The sequence below is a fragment of the Impatiens glandulifera genome, chromosome 4 (genome assembly GCF_907164915.1).
Source record: "Impatiens glandulifera chromosome 4, dImpGla2.1, whole genome shotgun sequence".
Classification (NCBI taxonomy): domain Eukaryota; kingdom Viridiplantae; phylum Streptophyta; class Magnoliopsida; order Ericales; family Balsaminaceae; genus Impatiens; species Impatiens glandulifera.
This window is the reverse complement of record NC_061865.1, coordinates 38947330-38968627: the sequence shown is the minus strand read 5'-3', so window position 1 is coordinate 38968627 and position 21298 is coordinate 38947330. Positions and strand designations below refer to the sequence as shown.

At 34.9% G+C, this 21298-nt stretch overlaps 1 protein-coding gene across 1 annotated transcript; it reads right to left on the bottom strand.

The window, feature by feature from the left end:
- Positions 1–320: 320 nt before the first annotated feature.
- On the bottom strand, positions 321–1286 carry LOC124936560 (HVA22-like protein e). The gene has a single exon (XM_047477069.1). It carries the CDS (start codon positions 1276–1278, stop codon positions 772–774), a length of 507 nt encoding a protein of 168 aa, XP_047333025.1. The 5' UTR covers positions 1279–1286; the 3' UTR covers positions 321–771.
- Between the last annotated feature and the right edge of the window lie 20012 nt (positions 1287–21298).

Below are 21298 nucleotides of genomic sequence, written 5' to 3'. Positions count from 1 at the left end.
TTTTAGGTTCATCTCCCCTCATTTCACTTTTCAAAGTCTTTCACATAATCTCACCTTTCACATAATCTCACCTTGAAACTTCATTCTTATAGTTTAGGTTCATCCTCACCAAAGACTTTCATCGCACAATTTTGCTATTCTCCGTAACAGTAGGGGTGATCAACCCAACCCAACCCAACCCAAATATACAGCACAAAAGAACATAGGCAGTTTACCCTGCTCAATTTTCATTCTTCTAAATCTGTTTCACATCTATTTTGATTCTTACTAACAATATGTAATTGGTTTGATAAAGTTAATAAAATAACTCACAAAACAACTTCAAAAGGAAGGAGGTAACTACATAGAGCTTTAATTTACAAGCAAAAGTTCACTACAATACACTGGAAGAAGTGTAGTTGTTGAGAGAAGCACAAACCAAACAAGAGATTAGGTCAAAGTACTCTTAGATTCTAGACTCATCAAAAGAAACAGTTTTTCTATCTTAAATATTCATTCTCATCTTCCCTTCCCTTCCCTTCCCTTTCAGTAAGTTTCTTGCTCCCCCTGCATCCAAATATCTTAAATTTGTTATTACATGTTCACCATCTCATTTAGAGAAGATAGTTTGATTTGGGATTACTCAATTTAATCAAAATAACATCAAAATTACTCTTTTCTTGATCCTTATAACATGCTAAAATATTAAAAATAAAACATTTTGATCATACCCAATAACCCAATTAACTCCCTCTCTTTTTTTTTTCTTTTAGGTCAAAAAAGATTTAGTTTTCAAATTACCCACATCAAGGATACTCTATAGTTTTGGATTATAACCCACATTAAACATGCTCTAAAGTTTTGGATTACAAGAGATGAAGAAAAGAATACCTTCTTAGATGCGATGAAGTCATCCGACTTATTCTTTCCCTTTCCATTAGGAGACAACTGTTTGTTCCTCCTCTGATGATTTCCAGCTAAGCCAAACCTATTAATGATTTTCTCTCTAACAAATCTCTCATAAAGGAAAGCTGCCCCTCTAAACTGCGGCAAAACAAGCCAAGCCACCAGTGCCAACTTCAAGTCATACCAAATGGGTATCCATTCTAAGAGAGGTTGAATGAGCATCTCAAGAAGAGTAAGAAAGGAATAGAGAATCCAATATGCAAGCCATTGTTCATCATCCTCCTTAGATGGAGATTCAATAGCTATAACAGAAGCATACAAAGGCCAAAGAAGCATAGTCACAGGCCCTGCAAGGGAATGGGCGTGAATTAGAAAGGTCCAAAATCGACTCATTATTTGTTATTTTGATAATTGATTTGAAGTGTGACCAACTTTTACAGTATTTATATGTGAATAAGATGTGGGATGGTGGGACACGTGTTGAAGATCTGGTGATGGGTGATGGCATCTGTTGTGCCGTGTATGTGGATTACGAAGTTGTGACCGTCGACATCAATAAATACTTTCTCGATTAACTTAGTTCCTACTTTAGATGTCGGTCAAGATTTATTTATTATATAAAAAGTATACAAGATCAAATTTCATTGATTGGGGTCTCAGAAATTGTCGGTTTGTCATCTTGCTATGTACTTCTCTACCACACCTTAGATACATGCCACGTGTTAGGTTCACGTGTCTTCTGCTACTCAAACCATCTTATCCGCGCTCAGGGTTGTTTATTTGGAACCGCATCAGATTGGCTGAGTAGTGAATATGGCTGAGTAGTGCAATATGGGTTTTGCCTGAGCTTGTTCAGGTTATAAAAAAAATTATGATTGATAATAATTTTGAAGAGTTACTAATGTTTTTTTTTATAAAAAAAATTAGTGTATTATTATATATAAACAAAATAAAAAATTTAAATATATGGTATTTTAATTAATGAATTAATTAATTTGATAAATAAAAAAAAAGGAACGAGGTGATGTTTGATTTTTTTTAGTTATTTAAATAATTTATAATCAAACAAGACCTTAGTGTTTGTTTCATTATTAGATCATCTCCAACCCACCTGCAAACTCAACTGCATTTTGAGTCTTTCTGCAATTTTTCTTTCCTCCAAACTCCAAAATTTGCAGACACGGTTCACATACTCAAAAGCTTTTAAAACTTTTATTTCAATCTTTTTAGTTTGTTTTTAATTAATTTACCTAACTTATATATACTTTAATTTATTTATATATTTTATTTATTTTTATTTTAATTTATATTTATTTTATTTTTTTATATGTTTAATTCATGATAATTTTAATTTGTTTATATGATTAAATTATATTTAAATTTGTTTATATTTATATTTTATATTTTTTTAAGTATTATAAATTTATAATAATAAACAATATTGATAAAAAAAATAATAAATAATAAAAACAATTTTAATAAATTAAAACACGTAGAAAAATCGAAAAAGTACAATAATCAATTACATAACTAAGAAATTAAAAAAGACATTTAAAAAGACATTTCGAGAATTGATAAATCGTCTATTTTATGGGTGGAAAGTATGTTTTAATAAGGTTTGTTTTGTTATATTTTTGTTGTTTGTGAAATGTAATTTGTGTTTATTTAATAATGTTTAATTTGTTTTATGCAGTTGTATAAATAATTGATTTATAATTAGAATTTAAAAGTAATTAATAAGTTGTTGTAAAGTTATGGGTTCAATTTGTAATTTTAGATAAATGTATAGATAATATTGAAAAAATTAAAAATTATTATAAAAATGAATATTCTGATAATATTCTTTTGAGTTTGAGTTTTTGGGTTGAAGATGGATTACTATTTTATGAGATGTTTACTGCATTTTGGGTATGAAAATAGATATTTAGGTTAGAGATGACATTATATTATGTGTTATTTGTCAGTTTTTTTTTTTAAATGTAAATGGTTTGAGTTTTATATTTGTTTAATTATTTTATATTTAAATTTTATAAAAAAAAATAAAAATAAAAGAGATTTAATATTTTAATTAATGAAATTAATCATTTAATTATTAAAATGATACAGAAAATTATTATAAATTGATTGAAAATCGTATAAAATTCTAAAATAAATTAAAAAAACATACAAAAAGACGAAATAAAATCAAATCAATGTAGTGAATCTAAGAGTGGTCGTCTAATTTTTTTTCAAAAAATTAGAAAAAAGTGTTTTCTAGTATATAACAAAACGTCCTTGAAAAAAAAATTCTAAGGGGTTTGGTATTTGGTATACTTGAGAAGGGTATCGACACTATGTCTCACGTGTTTATTAGAAATTATCTATACTTTTAATATTATTTTCATTTTTTAGAAATATTTTACACTTACTTTTAGTCGTTTATTTTGTTTTTATTTTGTTTTTGCCATATCATGCTAACTCTAGTGCTAAGTGTGGATTTCACATAAATTGTGGGCAGTTTATTATGGACAAGGAATAATTTCGTATTAGATAAATAAAAAAGATTTTTGTGGCATTTATGTGAATATATAAATAGATAAAAACATACAAAAAAATAAAATAAAATACAAATATATGAATGGATATTGATAATCAAGGCATGTATATGAATAAATATTAAGAAGAATCATGTGGATCATGGACAAAATATTTTATGTTTGGACTGGATAAGGGATTGGATCGGTTGTGGTTCAAGGCCAGGGATTGAGTTATATGTTTGGGCCGATCCACGAGTATAGGATGCACGCATGGGCCAAAATTAGTGTCCTAGACATGGGTTTTTAGAACTTTGATTCAAAAGCGAGTGGACCGAGTCGCGAGTCAACTCAGATAGAAGTTCAGTAGAAGGGTTCGTCTTCTTCCTTCTAAGCCTATACATAACATCATAGAGACTTTTGGAGATTCGAACGAAATGGTCCTCTCGGTACGAGGATCATTTCTAACATCATCCTAATACATCATTCAAGACAAGAATAACCGAAATGGAGACTCGTCGGAAAGTACAAGCTTTGGTCGGAAAACACAAAATATACAGAAAGCATACTAGAACTCAATTTTTTTTTCTTAACAGAAGCCTCCCCTATCTCATTCTGATTCATAATATACCAACTAACACCACATTAAAGTCATCTACACTATGTTACGAAATATAAATCTCACAATCTTATGAAATTTTGAAATAACAACTCATGTTTCTAATCAGCTGGAGGCAATTCATTCCCCAAACTCATTAATCGACTACTAGAGATTGGGGAGAATAGCAAGCCCAAATTTCAATATTAGAGAATGAAACATTGACCTTTTTGTTCTACATCCAATCAACTAAATTATCAACGGAAATAAAATCTAAATCAGACAATGATATTAATAGACATAACCATTTCTATCATAATCAAACCATAAAAACATTTGGACAAAAGAAATCTGAAAATTGGAATTCCAGATAATTGTTGAGGTGTTTCTTGCCATTGTGGGCGGGTTTTAAGTTCCGTGTAAACTGGTCAGGGTTTTCTGTTATGAAAATGGGTTAGAGTATAAATATTTTTTTTGGTATTTTTCTCATAACACAATAAGGTTGAGAGAGAGTGAATTACAGATTTAAGGTTTTCTAGTTTCCTTCTTCTTCTTGTTCTTTGACTGATCCAGAGAGAAAGATTGAGGGAACTTTTGATTGTGGAATAGTCCAATCATTGCTAGTGTAATCACTTCTTTCATTTGAGAGCAGGGCATGTAAGTTTCTAATATTGACATTTTTTGATTTAGTGAAACTTATCCCTCCCGTGGACGTAGGTCAATTTTGACCGAACCACGTATATTGCATTGTTATTGCTTTGTGCTATTTCAGTCTTCGTAATCTGTTTGTCGTCATAGACGATTTGGAAACTAATTTGTTACAGGTTTGATATCGAAGAAGATCCATAGTTTTGCTGTTGCAAAACCTAACAGTGGTATCAAAGCAGTATTGATTGGTTATCTGTTTTAACATTGGAGCAGAGTGCTCTGCTGGTTATTTGGAGAAATTCATAGAAGAGATCAACTGTTTTTTTTGCTGGGGTTTTTGTCAGTTGTTAAGGAAGTAATAATGGGGAAATCTAGACCTGATATGGTGAGTCTGAATGGTACAAACTATAGGCAATGGAAACTGATGATTAGTAATATGTTAGTTTTAGATGATTTGAATGAAGCAATTGAAAATGAGGTTGTTAGACCTGAGACTACAAAAGAGGCTGATTGAAAAAAGATAGATAGAAAGGCATATAGCTTTATTCGTTCCTGGGTTGGTGTAAATGTTGTGCACCATGTTGAGAATGAGACTTCGACGTATGGTGTGTGGAGAAAACTTGAAGCTCTCTATGCTGGGAGGTTAGCAGAGAATAAAGAAGCACTAGTACGAAGGCTGGTGAATCGAAGTACATTGATAATAAATCAATTGCTGAGCACTTGAATGAATTTCAAAATATTTTGAATCAATTGAGTAGTATGAAGATAAACTTTGATGGTGAGGTGCAAGCACTTTTAGTCCTTGGATCTTTTCCTGCAAGTTGGAAGACACTTATTATCACTCTCAACAACTCAACACCAAATGGTAAAGTCAACATGGCATTTGTCACTAGTTCTTTACTTGATGAGGAGAATCAAAAGGGGGATAAACATTCTAAGTCTGATATGTTGGTGGCTAATAGAGGAAGATCAAAGGATAATAGAAGTGGTTCGATAGGGGAAAGTCTAGAAGAAAGTCCAGAGCTCCAAAGAAAGATGGTGCTTGCCATTACTGTGGCAAAATGAGTCACTGGAAAACGAGTGCTGGAAATTTAAAAATGATAAAGCGAAGGGTACAGTGAAGCCCAGAGAAAAGAAAGAATAGAGTGTAGATACATCTGCTTATGCTTCAGATGGTGAACTGACATATGCTTCTAACTATTAAGACTCTTGTCTTAGCATATCTTCAAATGAAACAGTATTGATTGTTGACACAGGTGCCTCATTCCATATTACTCCACATAAAGGTTACTTCCAGTCTTACAAAGCTGGTGAGAAATTTCGAACAAAAGGATCAGAACTCGCTGATAGAAAAGTTATGGTGAGGTTCGCATGGGTAACAGTGGTGTGTCCAAGATAGTTGGTCTTGGTGATGTTAGAATCGAGAAAAACATGGGCTATTTCTTGACATTGAGAGATGTAAGACATGTTCCTGATTTGAGAATGAATTTGATTTCAGTAGGTAAGCTCGATGATGGAGGCTACCATAATGTTTTCAGTGGTGGAGCATTGGAAGCTAAGAAAGGGTTCATTGGTTGTTGCACGAGGTAAGAAATGTTCTTCCTTATACAAGACAAATTTGAAAATTGTCTATGATGCAATATATTTTGTTTTGATGGAGTCATCCTCTGAGTTGCGGCACAAGAGGCTAGGTCACATTAGTGAAAAGGGGCTGAATGTTTTGATCAAGAGGAATGAGTTGCTGAATCTCAAGGATGCTCATCTTGAAAATTGTGAGCATTGCTTGAAGGGTAAGCAAAACAGAGTCTCCTTCAGTAAGTCAAAAGTGAAACTGAAAAAAATGTCCTTGAACTAGTCCATGCAGATGTTTGTGATCCTATGAAGATTAAATCCATAGGTGGTGCTTCCTATTTTGTAACCTTCATAGACGATGCGTCTAGGAAGGTTTGGGCCTATGCTATAAAGTCTAAGGATGAGGTTGCATCAAGGTTTGAGGTCTTTCACAAGCTGGTTGAAAGAGAGACAGGAAGAAAACTGATGAGGGTGCAGTTAGATAATGGGGAGTACATAGGCTCATTTGATGATTATTGCAAAGAGAATGGTATTTGACATGAACAGAATGTGCCCAAGACTCGACAACAAAATGGTGTGGCAGAGAGGATGAACAGAACAATGTTGGAACGGATGAGGAGTATGCTCTCCCATGCCAAGTTGGCTAAGCATTTCTGGGCTGAAGCCATGAGCATTGTAGTGTATGTGATCAATCGTTCTCCCTCTAAGCCATTGAATAATAAGTGTGCAGAAAGCGTCTAGTCAGGTAAAGATGTTAATTATGACTATTTACGTATTTTTGGTTGTAAAGCTTTTGTGCATGTTCCAAAAGATGAGAGGTCTAAGCTAGATGCAAAAACCAGGCAATGCATATTTTTGGGGTATGGTGATGAAAAGTGGGGATACAGGTGTTATGACCCAATTGACAAAAAGGTTTTGAGAAGCCGAGATGTGGTATTCCTTGAAGATCAGACTATTGAGAATTTTGAAAATGGTGAAAAACTTGATGCATACATACGTGATCTTTTTGGTCTTAAGCTGTCTCATGATGTTGAGGAGACAAGGCCACATGTAGCTTCAGACTCAGATAGTGATGATGATGTTCCTCAGGGTCAAGCTATAGGCCATGGAAATGATACAACAACTAATCTTGGTGATAATATTGAGGCTGATTTTGAAGTTCAGCAAGAAGATGAAAATCAACATAATCAACAAATAGAGGTACTTAGGAGGTCTACTAGGGAGAAAATATCAAGTTCTAAATACCCTGCTATAGAGTATGTCCTTCTAACTGATTGTGGGGAGCCTATATGATATAAGGAGGCTCTTGAGGATTCTCATAAGAAAGAATGGCTAGCTGCCATGGATGAAGAGATGAAGTCATTGCTGAAAAATGGCACATATGATCTAGTTGAAAGACCAAAGAACATAAAAGTATTACAAAATAAATGGGTGTACAAGATCAAGCAAGAAGGTGATGATATCAAGACAAGATACAAGGCTAGGCTGGTTGTCAAAGATTTTGGCCAGAGGCATGGAATCGATTATGATGAGATTTTTTCACCAGTAGTGAAGATGACTTCTATCCGGGTGGTGTTAAGTCTAGCTGCTTGTATGGACCTTGAGGTTTAACAGCTTGATGTCAAGACTGCATTTCTCCATGGTGATTTGGATGAAGTTGTTTATATGGATCAACCTGAAGGTTACAATAAGAAAGGTGAGGAAAGCAAGGTGTGCAAACTTGTCAAAAGTCTGTACGGTTTGAAGCAAGCACTAAGGCAGTGGTATCTTAAGTTTGAGTCGTTCATGATCATCCATGAGTTCATGAAGACGTCTACAGATCATTGTGTCTTTGTACAAAAGTTTGTTTCTAATGATTTTATTATACTTCTCCTATATGTTGATGACATGCTGATTGTTGGGAGAGACAAGCTCAAGATTGCTAAGTTGAAAAAGGATTTGGTTAAGTCTTTTTAGATGAAAGACTTGGGTCAAGAAAGACTAATTCTTGGAATGCAGGTCATTCGTGATCGGGTGAAGAAAAAGCTATGGCTGTCTCAAGAGAGATATATTGAGAAGATTCTAAAACGATTCTGTATGGACAAGGAAAAGTCAGTTGCTTGCCATTGGCTACACACTTGAAAATAAACAAGACAATGTCTCCCAAGGATGAAGAGGAAAGACAAGAAATGTGTAGTGTTACATATGCTTCAGCAATAGGCAGTCTGATGTATGCAATGGTCTGTACAAGACCAGATATAGCTCATGTAGTTGGAGTAGTTAGTCGTTTCCTTTCAAATCCTGGTAAGACACACTAGGAAGCGGTTAAGTAGCTAATGAGATATCTTCGAGGGACCTCCAAATACGTTTTGTGTTATGGTACTGAAAAACCACATGTTAAAGGGTTTTCTGATTCAGATATGAGTGGTGATATTGACACAATGAGATCAACTTCAGGGTTTTTTTTTTACTTTTAGAGGAGGAGCTGTATCGTGGCAGTCTCGTCTACAGAAATGTGTTGCTTTGTCTACTACAAAAGCTGAATATATTGTCATTACTGAATGTTGTAAGGAAATGAGATGGATGAAAGAATTGTTGAAAGAAATATGTATTACACAAGACAGGTTTGTGGTGTTTAGTGACTCACAAAGTGCTATACATGTAAGCAAGAATCCAAGTTTCCATTCACGTTCCAAACATATCAAAAGAAGATACCATTGGATCTGTGAAGTGCTCGAGAAGAAGAAGTTATATTTGGAGAAAGTGCATACAGATGAGAACGGGTTAGATATGATGACAAAGGGCTTGCCAAGAGGCAAGCATGAGATATGATGTGCCAAAGCCGGAATGGTTCTGGAAGGAGCGTCACGATGATGAATGTTTATAGCAACATTCTCCCATGGCCCGGAAGGGGGAGAATTGTTGAGGTTTTCCTTGCCATTGCGGGCGGGTTTTAAATTCCAGGTAAACGGGTCAGGTTTTCTGTTATGAAAATGGGTTAGAGTATAAATACTTTTTTTGGTATTTTCTCATAACACAGTAAGGTTGAGAGAGAGTGAATTACAAATCTAGGGTTTTCTGGTTTCCTTCTTCTTCTTGTTGTTTGGCTGATCTAGAGAGAAAGATTGGGGGAGTTTAGATTGTGGAGTAGTCCAATCATTCCTAGTATAATCACTTCTTTCATTTGAGAGGAGGGCATGTATGTTTCTACTGTTGACATTTCTTTGATTTAATGAAACTTATCTCTCCCGTGGACGTAGGTCGATTTTGATTGAACCACATATATTGCATTGTTATTGATTTGTGCTATTTCAGTCTTCGTAATCTGTTTGTCGTCATAGACGATTTGAAAACTAATTTGTTACATGTTTAATTTCGAAGAAGATCCATAGTTTTGGTGTTGCAAAACCAACAATAATTAGTCGCGTTACAATGGAATTGAACTTGAAATGATTTCTAATAGCTAAAATGAACGTTTTAGACAGCTAGAAGTCACTCAAATCTCACTATTACTCAAAATGAATATTAGAAAAGCTCAGAAATACTACATATGGTGACCTATGCTCGAAGCAAACTCTTTGAATATCCAATTGTTTGTCCTTTCCTTTATTCTCTCCTCCATTGTCCACAGGGAGCCTTTTATGGAAGGTGTGCATCGTTACTCTTCAACATCACAACAGATTCGGCCACGACTTTCACGACAATCACACCCTTTGTGATGAAATCGGAATAGCTGCGATCATCCTTTGCTTAGCTGGTGAGAACTACAAATAATCCCGAGTTCAGCGTTATGGACACCGATATTTTACTTCCTTCAAATTTATAACTTTGAAAATGATTTTGAAAATTCATAACGGAATCATTGCACGGGATTTAAAATAAAATAACTAATTGGAGAAATAATTTTGATTTGAATCTCAAATTAAATAAATAAATAAATAAAAATATTTTGTTTTGTCTTGTTGATTTGGTGTTTGTGTTATTAATGTAGTGAAAATAAATAAAAACAAAGATCAAAAGAGCAAAAGAGGCAAAAACACAAACAAGGAATTAGGCTTAAAATCCGAAATGTTCTAGTGTGGCCACGAGTAAGCGAGGGAGTTACTATCGCCCATCAAAGACACTAGAAAAGACCGCGTGATTTGATCCAATGATAACATAGAAATCGTCGGATGGCTCGCTAGACGTTCAAGGATGACCAACGGGTGAAAGCCATCCGACGAAGAGACCATCAGAATGAGTAATTGAAGATGCGCACACGAATAGAGACTAACGAAAGCCAACAATCGTCTTCTCCACCAATCTTCTTTTACAACGCGACACATCAAATAAAACGGCCGGAATTCAAAATGGTTATCTAAAGCAATACTCTACTATTTAAAGAAAATGAGGGCTCATTTTGAAGCATTAAACGAAGAGATCACAACCTAACCCTCTAGAAGCTTCGAGGATCGCATGAGGAACGCACCCTTCAAAAAAACAAATAGGGTGGCCATTTTTTATTTTTGAAATTCAAGATCTCCCAACTATAAATTACACCATGGGGATCATTTGTTAAAGATGAAGAGTCAATATGAGATATTTTTATAAAAGAAATAAGAGAGAATTTGTACTCATAGATTCAAATTCGCAATTTTTGTAAAAGCTTAAAGCTCGGTTTTTTAAGTGGGCCTAACGTTGGATCTAAACACTTTGAGAAGTTTCTTAAGACTTCAAGGAAGCTTTCCACTTCATTTATGGGATTCTATTTTTACTGACTCTGTCATGCCGACCGAAGAGAATATGTTTCGCTAGAAAAACGACGAAAGAAAAATAGAAGGATGGCTCTTTTTCAACCGAGAGAAGAAGGAATGTGTGTAGATGAAATGGAGAAAGAAATCGATTGATCCAAGGATTCGATCCCCGTCCTCCTGGGCCGTAGCTTCGTTCATCTTCCATCTCCCAAGCCTAAAACCGGAGCTCCCATTGCGTCCAATGGCTTCTAACCCTAATAGAAAGCTACAAAGGCTCGCATATGCTCTCGAAGCTTAGTTTGATCCCAAACCTACTAGCCTTGGGACCTTCTGTTTGGTCAACTCATTTGGTAGCTGGGCCTGACAAATTAATAAAGCCCATTAGAGCATATTTAATTAAAGAAAAAAAACACAGCAGTTGATTGGTTCTCTCTCCCTCTTCCTCCATTGAAGCAGCTCTTCTTCCATTGAAATAGTAATTTCTCTATTAAAGTAGTAGGTTCTTCTTCTAATTTCCTTTATCTCTTCTGATGATAGTTCTCTAGAGCCACCTGATGATCAATATATTAGAAGATTTAGTAGGCAACGACAACTTTCTAGTAGGTATCCTCCTAATGAGTATGTGATGTTGACTGACGGGGGAGAACCAGAAACTTATCAAGAAGTATTGTCTCATGAAAACAAGAACAAGTGGTCGATGGAAATGCAAGAAGAGATAAATTCCTTGCAAGAGAACGAGACTTATGACTTGGTGAAACTTTCGAAAGGAAAGAAGACTTTGAAGAACAAATGGGTATTCAAGTTGAAGCATCAAGAAAATAGCTCACAACCTCGATACAAAGCAAAACTGGTTGTGAAGGACTTTGGACAGAAAAAGGGGATTGATTTTGAAGAGATCTTCTCACCAGTTGTGAAGAGGTCATCCATCAGAGTTGTGTTAGCATTGACTGATAGTCAAGATTTGGAAATTGAACAACTAGATGTGAAGACTGCATTTCTCCATGGTGACTTAGAGGAAGAGATCTTTATGGAACAAACCAAGGGTTTCAAAGTTAAAGGTAAATATAATCTTGTCTGCAGGTTGAGGAAAAACTTGCATGGGCTCAAGCAAGCGCCTATGCAATGGTACATGAAATTTAACTCCTTCATGGAAGCAAATGGGTACAGTAAGACTATTTCTAATCATTGTGTTTTCATCAAGAGATACAGTGTTGATGATTATTTTATTCGTCTACTCTATGTTGATGATATGCTGATTGTGGGCAAGATATTGCGAAAATTAAGAAGCTCAAAAGGGATTTGAACAAGTCTTTTGCGATGAAGGATTTGGGTTCAGTGAAGCAGATCCTATGCATGGAAATCACAAGGGACATAAAGAATAGAATACTTTGGCTATCACAAGAGAAGTACATTGAGAAGGTACTTGAGAGGTTTGCAATGAAAAATTCAAAATCGGTTTCCGTTCCACTTGCATGTCATTTCAAGTTGACTTCTAAACAATGTCCTACAAGTGATAAAGAGAAATATGAAATGAAGAATGTACATTATGCCTCTGTAGTTGGTAGTCTTATGTATGCCATGGTATGTACAAGACCCGACATAGCACACGCAGTTGGTGTTGTTAGTCGGTATCTCTCCAACCCGGGAGAAGAACATTGGTTGGATGTTAAGTGGATTCTCAGATATCTTCGAGGCTCTTCGAAAGCACATTTATGCTTCGGAAGTGATACTCCTATTTTGGAAGGCTTTATAGATTATGATATGGCGGGTGATGTTGATTCAAGAAAATCTGTATCACGTTTTTTGGTTACCTTTACAGGCGGTGTTATTGCGTGGCAGTCAAGGTTAAAAAAGTGTGTTGTTTTGTCTACTATAGAAGATGAGTATATTGCAGCTACTGAGGTATGTAAAGAGGTGTTATGGATGAAGAAGTTCTTACAAGAGTTGGACCAAAAGTAAGAGAAGTTCACATTGTTTTGCGACAGTCAAAGTGTCATTCATCTCTCAAAGAATTCAGCTTTTCATTCGAGATCCAAATACATCGACGTGAAATATCATTGGATACGTGATGTTCTTGAGGAAAAAGAGTTGAACTTGGAGAAGATTCATACAAGTTAGAATGGTGCCGATATGTTTACGAAATCCTTGCCTAAGGACAAGTTTGAAGATTGTCGGGAGAGAGCGGGTTTATTGGAGCCCGCGAAGTTGCGCTGACAGGGGAGATTTGTTGGGTCAACTCATTTGGCAGCTTGGCCTGACAAATTAATAAAGCCCATTAGGGCATATTTAATTAAAGAAAAAACACACAGCAGTTGATTGGTTCTCTCTCCCTCTTCCTCCATTAAAGCAACTCTTCCTCCATTGTAACAACAATTTCTCCATTGAAGCAACATGTTCTTCTTCTAATTTCTTTTATCTCTTCTCCATTTGGTTAGCCATCTTTAGTGATGATGATAATGTATGTGAATGACAAGTTAGGATGAGGTTAATTGATAACTTTTATTAGATTACCTCTATGCTTGTATTGAATAATATTTTATACCCATTTGATATAGTGGATAATTTAAATGGCCGAAGTGTCCCGTGGTTTTTACCTAATTTGGGTTTTCTACGTAAAATTTTGGTGTCTTGCTCTCTGTTTCTTTGATTGTTTGATTATTTGATGCTCAATTGAATTGGTTGCCTATTTGATTATACAAAAGGGGAAAAAGAATTGTTAGGCCTTTGTTGTAGCTTGTCTATTTCTGGATTGCTAAACAGGTGCTATTATTTGATTTCTCCAACAACTTCCGTGTTCCGAGCTTGAGCTTAGACCTTTCCGAAGCATTGAGGATCGCCAAATTCTGCCCACAACTATCCAAAGCACAAAGATCGTCGATCTTCCCGAGGCTAAACTCATGCCTTAAATTACTTTGTGCACGTTTGTTTCCGCAAATTCGTTTTAATCCATTTTATTGATATAAAGCTTCAAATAATTTTCTAAAAATTTAGGAAAATATAAAAAGGATTGGAATATTCTTCTTAACATGATTTTTCTCTATTTTCATCAACTTCATAATATCATAACTTGAGTTATAACTCTAAAATTATGAAAAATTAATTTGGAATATGGGTCACATTTAGATTTTTGACACTTCTATCCTCTCACAAAACAGGTATGTATGTCTATCCTTAAAATTTCTAGCTACATCATATTATCATGAATGCCTTAGACGCATGTTAGGGATAGATTGTGCATGATTCATTAGACATAGGCTAAAATGTTTATCTCTTGTTCTCCCAGTTCCTATCCTTGTTTATCTCTTTTTTAGATTGGAATCAACATTGATCCTTCTAAATGAATCATGAAGTTTTCAGATTCGAAATGTATTCAGGGCCAGGCTTTGAACATATTTTTCGTCTTTTGTGATGATTTTACTTTCATCAAGGAATAAGATTTCTTTTTCCCCAACTTTTAAAATATCAGTTATAAATTCGATTCCGTGTACAAATAATTATCCATAATCACAACCCTTGAGGAAGATAGTGTTGGTTAATTAGATGTTCGTAGCAGAATAATTTATAGATCTAATCTAAACATCTAATCATATGATCATGCATACTTGATAGAATCATGATATATAGTTTATAGAAATATACTTTTGATGCGTGAACCGGATCAAATCTGGTAGTAATGAATAGTCGAGAGCCTCACGTGTTGCTCCTCTACTTGGTCCACACGAGCCCGACTAGATCTCTTTACTTTCGACTGATAGGACGAAAAAGACAAAGGGGAAGCAATCCAATTTCTAAATTAAAAGATGATTTCTTCCTCTTGGAGTTCTCACCATAATATAGCAAAAGCCGTTTTAAAAGAGGAACAATTCTCTCTCTATTCACTTCCGTTTTCTTGCAAATAATAATATATAATTAATGGTTAATTATTAAATAAAATTCCATAATTAACCATTAATTATATATTATTTTATTTCACAAATAAATAATATTTCTTATTATTAATAATATCTAATATGTATTAATTATATATTATTTTATTTCACAATCTTAACTCCATAATTAACCATTAATTATATATTATTTTATTTCACAAATAAATAATATTTCTTATTATTAATAATATCTAATATGTATTAATTATATATTATTTTATTTCACAAATAAATAATTTCTTATTATTAATAATATCTAATATGTATTAATAATTAACCATCTTTCTCGTTTATCTAGTCGGTCAACTCTAAGTGTGTGACCTCATAGGACCCGATTATAATAGTTATAGGTTTAACTCCATTAATTGTAGTTGGCTTCTAGCAAAGCAATACGGCTCCTAAAATAATCGGATTAAGTTATATTTGTTAATTTGTCCTATCCAAGTTTAGTCATTGCACATTAAATTAAAGGACACAATTCCTTCAATCTCCCACTTGTCCTTAAACAAGTGTGTAATATAAGATACCTTTGTCTCTTAATGTCTTATTTGATGATATGTTAACATTCATACCTTTCTATCAAATATGTTTCTTGAACTCTGAGTTTGAACTGTCAATTAAACGGATGATTCATATTAATCCATCCGAGCATGCCATGCATTTTCAGTTCTCGCTCTTCAAGTGGCCGAGACACCATTCCTGTTCAATGTATCACAGTATACATGAAGTAGGAGGACTTTTCCATTCTTGTATGACTATGGCTCCCACTCAATTTTTAGCAATCCCAACTACTGCCTTTATAACTCCCTTTTACGGAAAGCGTTTAATAGTGTCAAAGAAATACCAATCATCAAGTGAGGCCACAACATACTCATGTCTGAGGAATCTACTAAACATGGTTTAACTTAAAATTCTACAATCTCTTTTGGAGAGTCTTAAGGTGGGTCAGTCTTACATGTATCATCCATACACATATATGTAATTGACTAGACATCTCCATGTCCTTATAGCCCATGAAACCTGACGCTATCAGTCAGCTTACAATATAGTAACTTATAAAATCATCTATGTTCATTTAATGATTTCAAACTATACACTTTTAATAATTCAAAACTTCATTTCACTTAATGGGGTTTCATTCACCAGAACACTTAAGGTGATCCCATTTGTTAATAATGAATTATTTAGACATATTATTCAATATCGATAAAAACAATATAAATAAGGATGAAATAGCATATATCATAAAATCATCAAGTCAAACATAAAACTGGTGTCTAACACTCATAAATACATAATGTAATACAAAAGCAAACTCAAAGACATTCTCCAATGTGCTTGAGACCCTTAGCCCTAGTGTGACTCTCATGCTTGGGCCTAGGCATAGGTTTGGTTAATGGATCTGCAATGTTGTCATCAATATGCACCTTACACATCCTAATATCACCCATAGTGATGATGTGTCGAATAAGGTGATACTTTCTCATAACGTGTCTGGATTTGGAGCTCAAACTCGGTTCCTTTGCCTGAGCTATGGCACCATTGTTGTCACAATAGATGTCGATAGGCATTGAAATGCTAGGAACAACACTGAGTTCATTTAGGAACTTCCTCATCCAAACGGCCTCCTTTGCTGCTTCACTAGCAGTAATGTACTCAGCCTCTGTTGTAGAATCTGCTATGGTACCTTACTTGAAGCTCTTCCAGCTCACAGCTCCTCCGTTAAGGATAAAGACATAACCCGATTGAGACTCAAAGCCATCTCGGTCAGTCTGAAAGCTTGCATCAATATAGCCTTGTACGATCAATTTTTCATCTCCCCCATATACTAAGAAATCATCCTTTGTTCTTCTTAAGTACTTCAGGATATTCTTAGCTGCACCCCAGTGTGCTTCTCCAGGACTTGATTGGTATCTGCTACACATGCTCAAAGCATATGCAACATCTTGACGTGTACATACCATGGCATACATGATAGATCCTATATCATAAGCATATGGGATCTTGTTCATCTTCTCAAGCTCAACATGTACTTTAGGACACTGCGTCTTGCTGAGATATACACCTTGTTGAATGGGTAAAAATCCCTTCTTGGAATCTTGCATCTTGAATCTATTAAGAATCTTATCAATATAAGTTTCTTGACTTAATCCAAGAAGCCTCTTAGATCTATCTCTATAGATCTTAATTCCAAGTATATACTCGGCCTTTCCTAAGTCTTTCATTGAGAAACATTTCTTCAGCCATTCTTTTACGGACTCTAGCATCGGAATGTCATTCCCAATAAGTAGTATGTCATCCACATACAAGACTAAGAAGGCTGCCTTACTCCCACTAAACTTCTTGTAAACACAAGGATCCTCTTCAAATCTAATGAATTCAAACTCTTTGATCTTTTCATCAAATCGAAAGTTCCAACTCCTGGATGCTTTCTTAAGTCCATAAATGGACTTCTTAAGCTTGCATACCTTCCCAGAATGATTTGGATCTTCAAAACCTTCAGGTTGTGTCATGTACACATCTTCTTCCAAAAAACCATTTAGAAAAGCGGTTTTTACATCCATTTGCCATATCTCATAGTCATAATATGCAGCAATAGCTAGGATTATCCTAATGGATCTAATCATGATAACTGGTGAAAATGTTTGTCATAGTCTATACCATGAATTTGTCTAAAACCTTTGGCAACTAGTCTTGCCTTGTAAACAGATGCATTTCCATCCTTGTCATTTTTGAGTTTGAAAATCCATTTGCTTCCTATGGGTTTTACCCCATCTGGCAAATCTATCAAGTCCCATACTTGATTTTCAAACATTGAATCCATTTCAGACCTCATGGTGTCAAGCCATTTATTGGAGTCTGAACCCGTCACTGCCTGCTTATAGGTCGAAGGCTCACTATGTTCTAGCATAAGAACATCAAGGCTTACATTTAAGATGAAATCATCATAACGTCTTGGTTGTACCCTTGGCCTTTCCGATCTACGAGTGGGTTAAACTTGTTCAACAATTAAATCCGGAACATGATCTACAACTGTTTGTAGATCCTCTTGTTCTGGTTCTTGAATGTTTTGAGGCCCCGAGCCTTCAAAAGTAATCATCTCTGCATCGACATCATCCATGTCATTTTGTTGTTGAGTTTGTTGCTCTTCATCATCTTGAACTATTTCAAGATGAATATTTCTCCCACTTGACTTGTTGGAAAGGAACTCTCTTTCCAAAAAGACACTATCCCTTGCAACAAACACCTTTTGCTGAGTTGGATTGTAGAAGTAATATCCAAAACTTCCTTTTGGATACCCTATAAAAAGCATTTATCTGATTTTGGGGCAAACCTCTTTGTTTGTTAACGCTTTACATAAGCTTCACATCCCCATATTTTCAAAAAAGACAACTTTGGAACCTTTCTAGTCCATATCTCATATGGAGTTTTGTTTACAGTTCTTGACGGAGTCCTATTTAGTGTAAGTACAACGGTAGTGAGGGCATATCCCTAGAAGGATACCGGAAGATTAACAAAACTCATCATTGATCGGACCATGTCTAACAAAGTCTTGTTTTTCCTTTCAGACACACCATTTAGCTGAGGTGTTCTGGGGTAGACAACAGTGTGACTATCCCACAGTTTTTCAAATGATGATCAAATTCGTGGCTCAAGTACTCACCACCACGATCAGATCGAAGTGCTTTTATTTTCTTGCCACTTTGAGTCTCTACTTCGTTTTGAAATTCCTTGAACTTTTCAAAGGACTCTGATTTATGTGACATAAGGTAAATATACCCATATCTACTCATGTCATCAGTAAATGTGATGAAGTATCTATAGCCACTTCTAGCTTCAGTGCTCATTGGACCACATACATCAGTATGTATTACGCCCAGTAGTTCAGTAGCCCTTTCAAACGTTCCTTTGAAAGGTGACCTTGTCATCTTGCCCATCAGACATGATTCACATGTATTAATGGATTCAAAATCCATGTCTTTTAGAAGCCCCTCTTTGTGGATCTTCTTCATGCGATTCGCACTAATGTGACCCAATCGACAATGCCATAGGTAGGCCTCACTCAAACTATTTAAGTTTTGTCTTTTGTTATTTATGTTATACAATTCTGATTTGAGATCCAATACAAAGAGTCCATTACTCATTGGAGAAGTCGCATAGAAAATATCATTCTTAAAAACAGAAATATTTCTATTTTTAATGCTAAATTCAAAACCTTCAGAATGTAATACAGCAACCGAAACAAGGTTCTTAGTAATGCAAGGAACATAATAACAATTATTCAGTTCTAATATTAAACCAGAAGGTAAAGATAGACTTAAATCTCCTACGGTAAGTGCAGCAACACTTGCTCCATTTCCAACGCGCAGGTCTATCTCTCCTTTCTTCACTTGTCTTTTATTTCTAAGTCCCTACACATATGAAATAATGTGAGCACAACATGCAGTATCTAATACCCAAGTAGGACCATTATTTAATGTGAGAACATCAATTGTCATAATCTCAATAACATAAATACCTGAAGTGGAACTCACAGTCCCGTTCTTCTTGTCTTCTAGGTACTTGGGACAATTTCTTTTCCAGTGTCCCTTGGCCTTGCAGTAAAAACAATCATGATCAACAACCATCTTTGGCTTCTCACCACCCTTGGGTTTGGCAACTTTCTTGCCTTTCCCTTGGTTATTGTTCTTTTTCTTAGCCACCTTCTTAAACCCCTTCCCATTGTTGACATTTAGAACTTCCTTCTTCTTGTCATCGATAATATTGCCTTCAGCATTTTTAAGCATGTTATGGAGCTCATTCAGATCATGCTTTAGACCATTCATATGGTATTGCATTCTAAATGGTGCAAAACCATCATGTAAGGATCTAAGAACAATATAAGTGGCCAACCCTTGGTCATATGGGGTCCCCAGATTTTCCATCCTCTTGAAAAGCTCAGTCAGGCTAATCACATGAGGACTCACTGGTTTTCCCTTCACAAGTTTGCTATCAAGTATAGCCTTATGAGTCTCATATCGCTCTATCCTTGCTTGATCCTAAAACAACGTTTTCAGTTCAGTTATGATAGTATAAGCATCAGAATGCAAAAACCTCTTTTGCAATTCAGGCTCCATTGCAGCTAGCATGAGGCAAGTAACAGATAATGCTTCAATTTTCACCCGAGTTGATGTTGCCTTCTCCTCATCTGATGAGGTTCCAGTCACAGTAGGGATAGGGGTAGTTAGGACGTCCTCACGTCCCTCAGACCTGAGAATAATTTTCAGATTCCTTTCCCAATTAAGGAAGTTCGTTTCATTGAGCTTGTTTTTCTCAACAATTGAGCGCAGAGATAATTTCAAATTATCGTTCGACATATTCTACAGAATATAAATGACATACAAATCAGTTTATGTTTTGAAATTTGCAAAATACTTATAATTGAACATTTTAAAATAAGTGAATGCACATTTTATTTAAGTTTTTATAGTCCCTTATGAATAAAATGATTCCAAGATCCCATTATAGACAATCCCCAACGTACTTTTGCACTGCCTTAGGTCTTGTGTGTTCAAGGTAAGTAACAATTACTAATTATAACTTCTTATAATTCCTGGTTGATGATCCACATCCAATGTAGGATTCATCCCCATGCCTCAAGATCCAAAACTTTGCCTTTTGGTCTCTTGTTGGGTACAACCGTATCAAGGTTTATGAATCCCCATATAGATTCATCCTCAGGAGCCTAAGGTTGAGGAAAGACACCCTCGCTTTTGCGAAACCTATCCAACCAAAACCATAAACTTCATGGGTCATGACACGGAAAGGCATTGCCCCAATTTTCTTTAGGAACTTAAGTTTTGATTGTCTTTTATTTATTAGTGAAAATTATTATAAATAAAAACAATGCAATGAAAATTGTGATCCTAGTATGGCCCCTAAGATGCAAAAAAAAATATATAAAGAACTAAACTTCTTTGGTCTCCATGCTTGCACCCTTCATGGATCTCCATCCTTGAACTTCATGGTTCTTATTTGTATTACATAATTATTTATAATAATCTAATTATCAAAATAAATTACAAAATACATAACGATACGTAGATCGTGTTATAAGAAAACATAACGATGCTCAGATCGTATTTCTGGGCCATACTAGAAAAATATTAATCTTTAATAAGTGGGATTTCCTAACTTTTAGAAAACAAATATATCATATTTATTTGATCCAAATATTTATATTATCCAATTAAAATAAATATTTCTTTTATTTTCTTTAAGATAGTCTTACATCTTAATCTATGTAAAATTATATCATCGATATAGATCCGCATCAAAATTAACAATTAATTTATTGATCCTTTCAATATATGCAACCTTGTGCTCTGATACCACTGTTGGTTAATTAGATGTTCGCAGCGTAATAATTTATAGATCTAATATAAACATCTAATCATATGA